The 8630-nt window shown below is 42.7% G+C and overlaps 1 protein-coding gene across 6 annotated transcripts in view; it reads left to right on the forward strand.

The window, feature by feature from the left end:
* Xrn1 (5'-3' exoribonuclease 1) overlaps positions 1 to 8163 on the forward strand; it is a 53008-nt gene extending 44845 nt beyond the window's left edge. Inside the window, exons 35-43 of one of the 6 annotated variants that reach the window (XM_048334945.1) lie at positions 783 to 863; positions 1252 to 1374; positions 2071 to 2230; positions 3514 to 3689; positions 4967 to 5080; positions 5177 to 5279; positions 5835 to 5873; positions 6217 to 6380; positions 7021 to 8163. In XM_048334945.1, coding sequence (XP_048190902.1) covers positions 783 to 863; positions 1252 to 1374; positions 2071 to 2230; positions 3514 to 3689; positions 4967 to 5080; positions 5177 to 5279; positions 5835 to 5873; positions 6217 to 6380; positions 7021 to 7320 — 1260 coding nt within the window. In that variant the 3' untranslated portion in view covers positions 7321 to 8163. The other 5 variants (XM_048334943.1, XM_048334947.1, XM_048334946.1 and 2 more) reach the window with 5 other exon arrangements.
* Positions 8164 to 8630: the final 467 nt, after the last annotated feature.

An 8630-nucleotide genomic window follows, 5' to 3' on the forward strand; every position in this document is an offset into this window, starting at 1 on the left:
CTGAAAGCTGGGAAGTCCACGATGAGGGCAGTTGCTGAATTGTATTTTATTGTGGCTGGGATGCCACTCAAGATATTTACAGTTGTTGTTGTTGTTGTTTTAATATACTCACATAAGTTTTGAAAGAAACCAAGCTCTATTGAAATATGGCTAGCGTCTGGTGAGGTACCCGTGTCTGTTTGCAGGCTCTCGTCCTGGCCTGAGGATGGCCCTTACATCTGAGCTTGTTAGGGGAGGGAAAGAAGATGGAGGAAGAAAGAATAGAAAAGCCCGTTTCTCTTTCTCTTCCGTTTTGATACCAGAGCTTGAACTCGGGGCCTTGACCTCTCCCTGAGCCTTTTCACTCCTCGCTGGCACGCTCACTACCACTTGAGCCATACTTCTAGTCTGGCATTTTTCTCATTAATTGGAGATGAAAGCCTCACAGACGTTTCCTCTTAAGCCCCAGAGGCCCACTGAGTAGGGTTACAGGCATGAGGCCCAGGCACCAGCGCTTTCTCCCTGCTTTTAAAGCCCGAATACCATTATGAAGGTTCCATTCTACTGATGAGCTAAATTTAATTATCTCTTAAAGGTCCTGCTTCCTAAGTCCATCCCGCTGCGTGGCTAGAGTTCTGGGGGGACAGTGACATCCAATCCATGTATCAGTGGTGTATCGCCTATGTTCATAATTGAAAGAAATCTCATTTGTGAAATCTCCCACCTTATCAATATAGGAAAGTACTGTTAAGTACTAACTGTACATTTACTTGCATGCGAAGTTGATTCTCACGTTTTTACAGACCTTTGGAGGTTCTGCTAAATGTAATAATATCAAGCTGTTGAAGAGAAATGAAAGTCCAGGAGTCACAGAAACCCAAAAGGTTGGTGGCTGATTACTCAAATACTATTTGTTTTGTTTTGTTTTTTGCCAGTCCTGGGCCTCGAACTCAGGGCCTGAGCACTGTCCCTGGCTTCTTCTTTGCTCAAGGCTAGCACTCTACCACTTGAGCCACAGCGCCACTTCCGGCTTTTTCTATATACGTGGTGCTGGGGAATCGAACCCAGGGCTTCATGTATACAAGGCGAGCTCTCTACCACTAGGCCACATTCCCAGCCCACTCAAATACTATCAATAAAAGATCTTTATTGAACTTCTCTTCCCAAGCTTTAATACCCGAGATGATTGGATGATAATTTTTTTAGCATAAACCTCTTAACTTCTTACATCCTTCTATTTTCCACTTCATCTGTAAATATTTGTTGTTTTAGCCTAGTTCCGGAATGGAGAACTTTTTAGCATCTTTGAATATCTCTAAAGAAAATGAAGTGCAGTCATCTCATCACGGAGAGCCTCCCAGTGAAGAGCATTTGTCACCACAGTCCTTTGCCATGGTTTGTATGCCATAGGTGTTGCGGCTCCTGCACACACAGTACCCCGAGCAGCTGTTCAGACACCTGGGGCCTGTCACCATTCTGTGGAGCGAGCCAGGTCTTAGGAACGCTAGCCATCTTTTCTCTTATTACACCATAGCCTCTCCCTGCTTTCCAAATATTATTACTAGGTGACCAGGCCAAAAGTTAAACACAAAGGTTTTGTTTCTTTGATTTTTTTTCATTTTATTTATTTATTTTTTTGGCCAGTCCTGAGCCTCAGGACCTGGACAGTGTGCCTGGCTTCTTTTGCTCAAGGCTAGCACTCTACCACTTGAGCCACAGCGCCACTTCCAGCTTTTCTGTTTATGTGGTGCTGAGCAATCGAATCCCAGGGTTTCATGCGTGCTAGGCAAGCACTCTAAAGATATTATTTCTATACCTGGAAATGTGGATTTAAAAAAATCTAATCGTGACATTTAATCTGATCTTGATTTGCCTTTCTCTGTATGAATGTAGCTAGGTCTTAATTTTATCAGTGAAGCTCTATCAAATAAAAAGGCACAGTGGTAGAACATTTGCCTAGCATGTACCTGGTCATGGATTCCATCTAAACACCTAAAAAAAAAAAAAAGAAAGATGAGTAAGCTCTGTAAATCTTAAGGTAACTTTTATTTCCCAAACCTTCCATCTCCATATGGACCATTTCCAAAACAGAAGGGAACACGGATGCTCAAAGAAATTTTGAAAATTGATGGCTCAGATAGCATGGACCGTACAAATGAGCTGAAACAGTTTGGCAGTGAAGCTGCTAGTTCCTCTAGTAGAAAAGATGAATATGGACTGTCTTCCCAGACTAAACAAAATAAGAAATCGGGTAAGTACTAATAAAGTAGTAATATACTAGTAATACCATTTCAAAGACCTACAGTTCTTTTGGTTGCTTTTATCACTTTTTTTTTTTTAAACAAACTCATCGTTTTAGCTGATCGTAGTTGCTCACACTCAAGCTACTCAAGAGGCTGAGATTGGGGTGGATGGTAATGGGTGGAGGCAGTCCACACATAAAGTTAGTGAGACCCCCATCTCAACCAAAGCTAGAGATGGGAGCAAAATGCCTGTCATCCCAGGTATGTGGGGAAAGTAGGCCTGCCCAGGCAAAAAGCAAGACCTATCCTAAAATAATTAAGAAAAAAGATGTGGCTCAAATGGTAGAGTGCCACTTGTTCAGAAAAATAGCTAACAGAAAGTGTCCTGGCCTTGAGTACCAGCATCAAAATAAAAATGGAAAATCCAATTAGAAACTGGTTATTTATCATAGGGAAAGACATGCTCCTAACAGAACAAAATAATTAAAACAGTAGTGGAATAAATACAACCCCCATTGTCAAAACAAAGTAAGTTGTACTTAATTTCAGTATAGCAAAGAAAACTAAAGCACATAGAAGCTGACGTAGAAACCCCACCCACGTTGTGGAACTGAGTCCCTTTGGGTGAGCCACGTAACAGGAATTTGGGTTAATTCTTCACCAAGGGGTGCTTTTGTTCTACTGGTGAATTTTTCGGTCATAAAGTGTGACTATTCCGAACTTTCTACTCTGTGAAAACAACGCTGAAGCTTTTTTGTTTTCCTGGTGGCTCTGGGTTTGAACTCAGGGCCTTGGCGCTGTGTGGCCTGCCTACAGAGCATGCACTCTGCCTTCGGAGTCACACGCCACCCCTGCACTCTGCCTTTGGAGTCACACGCCACCCCTGCCTTTTGCTGCTCATATGGAGTTGGATTTTCTTGGATTCTCTTTTCTACCCAGGCTGACTTTGAACTGAAAACCTCATGAATCTCAGCCTTTTGAGTAGCAAGCTGCCTAGCCTTATTTAAACTCTTTAATACACTACTTCGTCAATGAACCATAATCACCTAAAATTGCATTTGAAATTTTAACCAGTTAATACTAAGTACTGCTATTTGCTTTAGAAACTTAATTTTTGAAACTTTTTGGCAACTTCCTGCTAGCTGTATTATAGAATATAGAACCCTACAATGATGAACTAATTTGAGGTATCATTTCATTAATACATGTATGTGTATATGTGTGTGTGTGTGTGTGTGTGTGTATATATGTGTGTATGGATATATATATCTCCTTTCCTTTTTTCTGGTAGCACCCTACACACACAAGCCTCCCAGCGCTAACGAGTACCAGAGTGTTCCGTCTGTGGACGGCGTGTGCTGGTCTGGCCAGATCCCTCCTGTATCCACTCCAGTAACTGAACTTTCTCGAATCTGTTCCCTTGTTGGAATGCCACAACCAGACTTCTCCTTTCTGAGAACACCTCAGGTAGAGTATCCTAACTGTTCCATTTATGCAAGCTCATTAATTGAGCTTTAATTAACTGAAAACCTTTGCATAGAAAACATACAATAGGGCTTTTAAAATTTCATGAAAAGCATAGATTTTTATGCTTTCCACTCTGGCTTTTTTTTTTTTTTTTTTTTTTTTTTTTGGTAGGTCATGGGGCTTGAACTCTGGGCCTGGGCGGTGTCCCTGAGCTCTTCAGCTCAAAGCTAGCACTCTACCACTTGAACCACAGTGCCACTTCTGGTTTTCTGGTGGTTAATTGGAGATAGAGGACATCCCTGCCTGGGCTGGCTTTGAACCACAGTCCTCAGATCTCAGCCTTCTGAGTATCGAGGATTACAGGCATGAGCTAACAATGCCTGGCTGTCTATTTCATTTATATATAACTAGAGCTCTAGTTATATATAAAGAAGTTAACACAAAAGAAGTTTGGGGGAGCTTAACTAAAAATAAGTTTTCTAGGGCCACAGGTTTAGCTCAGTAGTAGAAGAAATTCTTTATCCTCACATGCACAATACTTTGAGTTCAATCCCAAAGTTTCAAAATAATTAACTGGGCGCTGGTGCCTCAAACTTGTAATTCTTGCTACTAAGGAGGCTGAGATGTGAGAATGACAGTTCCAAGCCAGCCCAGACAGGAAAATCCATAAAGACTCTCCTGTCCAATTAACTACTAAAAAGCCAGAAAAGTTGGCGGTGGCTCAGAGTGTTAGAACATTAGCCTTGAGCACAAAAGCTCAGAGACAGTACCCTGTCCCTGAATTCAAGCCCCAGGACTGGCACCCAAATAAATTTTAAAAAGTAAATAAGTTTATTTTTTTAATCAAGAAAAGCAGTATTGCACTACATCTTGAAATACTTTTCTTCTAGGGCTTGGGGGCATGACTCAAGTACTAGAAGGCCTGTTTCGGAAATGCTGGGTCATGGGTTCCAACTCAAGGAAAATAAAAGTGAAATCAAATACACAACTGGGAAAGGGAAGAAAGTTTTAATAGCCAATAACTCATTTCTGTAAAGGGTAGGATAGAAAGCATTTCAAGACTGTAAGCCACATCACAACTTCACAACTCTATAGTTGTGGGTAGGAACTATAGAGAAGGAGGAAGAGAAAGAGATTATTTGGGAGCCTCTGAGAACAAGTACTCTTTTGATTAGGTTCAGATGAATTGATCCCATTTGTGTATAGCAAGCTTGGGGAGAAGAAGTGGACTTCCGAAACAGATAACTTAGTAGATGATCTGTGTTCTCTCTGTCTAGACAATGACAGTTTGCCAAGTAAAATTATCGAACGGCTTGCTAGTCCTTGGGCCACAGTGCCCCTCTGAAAATGAAGCCAAGGAGAAAGCTGCACTTTTTGCATTACAACAGCTGGTATGACCTCTCCGTGACTTCTCTATTCACATTTTGACTAGTCTTTAAGGACACTTTCTATTGTATTATCTTAAAAACTATTAAATATTTCCATAGGGCTCCCTAGGAGTGAATTTTCCTTTTCCTCCACCAATATTTCCAAATTATCCTCCTGCTGTTCCACCTGGAACCATTCCTCCAGTTTATCCCCAGCCGACTGGTAAGGTATTTTGCTTTTATGACTGTTTGCCCTAAAATTGTAATTTGTTATTATTTTTACAGAGTTCTTTTAAGAAGCAATTTTTTTAAAAAATCAAAATTACGTATTCAAGCAATTAGTCATGTAAGAAGAAATTGTGGAGAGTAATAAGCCTGAAGCCAGGGCCATCAAAGTCACACAGAAATACCAGTCACCTTTCGCAGCCTCTGTGTAGTTGCAAAGACCAGATCGTACTGCAGAGTAAGCCTGGGAATGTGTGTAGCTCAGTACGAGCGAGAGGTCCTGAGTTCGAGGCCCCTGTACCAACTCAAAGAAAGCAGTAGCGATCACCTGTCTTGAAAGAAGACAAGGTAGTAGCCAAAGGACAGCTTTCAGGTAGTAGAGAACCTGCTAGCAAGTGTGAAGCCCTCAGTTCAAACCCCAGTATAATAATGAATAGCCGAAAAAAAATGGTTTCTAAACTTGCAAATATTAGAATAGGAAAAAATAAAGATTCTACATGTCATGTGACCATGATCAGCTCTCAGGACTTGAGCTTGTTTGGTTCTTTTGTAGGCTGGGATCACTATGGAAGCAACTTAGCATTTGGGGCAGGTGAGATCCTTAAGATTTCTCTCTATGTGCCCAGGCTTTTCTCTCTCGAGGAATAGCTTGAAGACCCTTTCATTTCTGTTCAATGTAATTGCAAATATTCTGCAGTCTCCTATCCATATTTGGTAATCCCGGCCTGTTCAGGCAAGCAGAACGGTAACTCCTTTCTGTGGCTAGTTCAGAGCCCCAAGAAGGGATCCTCAGGCCGAATGATGTTAAACAAGAATGGTTACAAGTGTAGACTTGGGGCTGGAGCGGGAAAAGCCAAGAAAAGGCTGTCAGGAAGGGAGAGGTCTGATTTCTAGGCTTTGATTTTACTAAGAAGAAAATGTTCTGTGGTTCCCAGCAGCTGCCATGATGCCTCCATCCTCGCATCTTCTTGGCTCGGTGCCGTGGCGACCACCGGTGCCGGCTCCCGGGAGGCCCTTCCACCCCACTTCCTACTCGGGGACCGTGCCTGGGGCCGGAGGCCTGCCAGGCAGCACGCACAACCAGTTCATACCTCTGCAGGTGAGGTCGGGAAAGGAACTCAAACAAAACCCTTCAGTAGGACCGGGAAGGTGGCTCAGCGGTGGAGCGCTGCCCTAGCCTGCACGAAGCCCCGGCTTCCATTCCTCAGCACCACACACACAGAAAACCACCAGAGGGGGCGCTGTGGCTCAAGCGGCAGAGTGCTAGCCTTGCGTAAAAGAAGCTCAGGGACAGTGCTCAGGCCCTGAGTCCAAGCCCTAGACGTGGAAGGAAAAGAAAAAGAAAAAAACACACCCTTCAGTACAGATTTTTTACATGAGTCAGTTTACTCTCGGTGGCAGTTTAGATATCTGGAAGGTAATGGTGACACATCTGCTCTGGCCTTTGCTGTTTGTGCACTAATAAATAATAGTAACTGTAGCAGGTAGTAAAATGCTACACTAACAGAAAGCAGCTGACCATCAAAATTATAAAACTTCTTACACTTTAATTTCTAGAGAATCTTAAATCCTGCGCTGCAGGCCTTTCTGTGAATGTTGAGGTCTGAATTGTAGATCGGAAGCGGAAGTCCCACATCAGCTGTGACCAGCAGATAGTGCCTCGTGGCTTATGGCATTTTCTCTCACGAGCTGTCTTTAACCTCGATTGCTAATTAATGATGCTTTTATTCTTTTTAAAGGTCACTAAAAAAAGAGTAGCAAACAAAAAGACCTTTGAGAATAAGGAGGCCCAGAGTTCTCAAGCTGCCTCACTTGCGCCTAGCAAGCCAGGTTCCTCTGAGGTGACCAAAGTGGTTCCACAGGAAAGCTCCTCGGCCTCGCTGCAGTCCTCCCAGGCTGCACAGCCCGTGTCTCCGCAGGCGGAAGCTGCCACCCCAGCACCCAGCAGGGCTCCCCAGAAGTCCGCACCCAGCTCCTCTGCACGAAGAAAGTCACGGAAACTGGCTGTCAATTTTGGCATTTCTAAACCTTCTGAATAAATTTGGTACCTGGGAATCAAATTAATTCCTTTCCATCCACCTTTTTACAAATCCATACCTGTTTCATAAATGTACTATTTTAAAATGATATGTTTAAATTGAATAGTTTTTATTTTTAAGTCGTCAGGCACTTTTCATGCTATTTTAAAGACTATAGATCAAATTGTGCACTTTAAGTATGTGCAGTTTGTTGTACGTCATTTATACCTCAATAAAGCTGTGAGAGAGAGAGAGAGACTAAATTAAACCTTACATTAAAATCAGTACCAGGGGGCTGAACCTGAACATGTACCCGTACCCATGGGCCTCCTCGGCAGCAGCATTCTTCAACTATGACTCAGAGATCATATTAGCAATAATAACAAACTGCTAAACACTGTCGTTGACGGGAAATGAAACGGAGCATGAACGCGGGGCCTCAGGTCCCCTGAACGCAGTTTACTGCTCTTTGTAATGGCGGAACAGAATGAAGAGAGTGGCTGTCACTCTCCCGCTGTGCGCTCACTGCTTGAGGGTCCCTCGGACCTGCTGCCACCGGCTCATACTTGTCTTGGACTGGCTCACACGGGCGGTGCTGCTTGCTGCCCTTGCTTTACTCTTAAGTCTCCTACCAAAGCAACTTTAGAGTACCAGTCAGTACTCATCTAACTGCTTAGGACTGGAAGGAGAAATCTAGAATTGAGGCCATGCCATTTTTTTTAGATTACTCAAGAACCAGCATTAGTAATTTTTATAAAATCAGGTTTCAAAAATTTACAGGGTACAGTGATGACAAATTAATCTTCAGTTGGATAAAGTATAAAATGTTCATCATGCCAATTAAAATAAATTTTGTTGATCTTTTGTATGGCTTTTTAACCTGCTTTCTCAGCCATAAATGAGAGCTCCTCGTTGGTCTCCGTGTAATGCTTTGAATTCCAGGCTGTGCTGTAGTCCAGCCATGGTCATGACTGAGCGGCGTACCTGCCCACCTCGATCTCGTCTGTATTCTGTCGTCAGGTTTGACTAGTCAGTAATGCTATGTCTTGTCTTGCATGTGGATGTGTTCAAACTATTGAAGTGAGTTACAATTTTAAATTTTTCTTGTGGTACCTGGGCTTGAGTGTGTGTGTGTGTGTGTGTGTATGTGCGCGCGCGCGCGTGCGCGCTCTTTGTGCTATGCTTACATTTTTAAGAAGAAAATTACTGTACTTTTTTTAAAAGTAGGAGGCCCAGTCTTTATATAGAGCTACTTATTACTATATCTGATTTCATTGAGCTCATTGAAAACGCGGCTGTGAGTCTTAAAGTCATGTTTTATAAAATGCTGG

Source organism: Perognathus longimembris, chromosome 26 (assembly GCF_023159225.1).
Source record: "Perognathus longimembris pacificus isolate PPM17 chromosome 26, ASM2315922v1, whole genome shotgun sequence".
Classification (NCBI taxonomy): domain Eukaryota; kingdom Metazoa; phylum Chordata; class Mammalia; order Rodentia; family Heteromyidae; genus Perognathus; species Perognathus longimembris.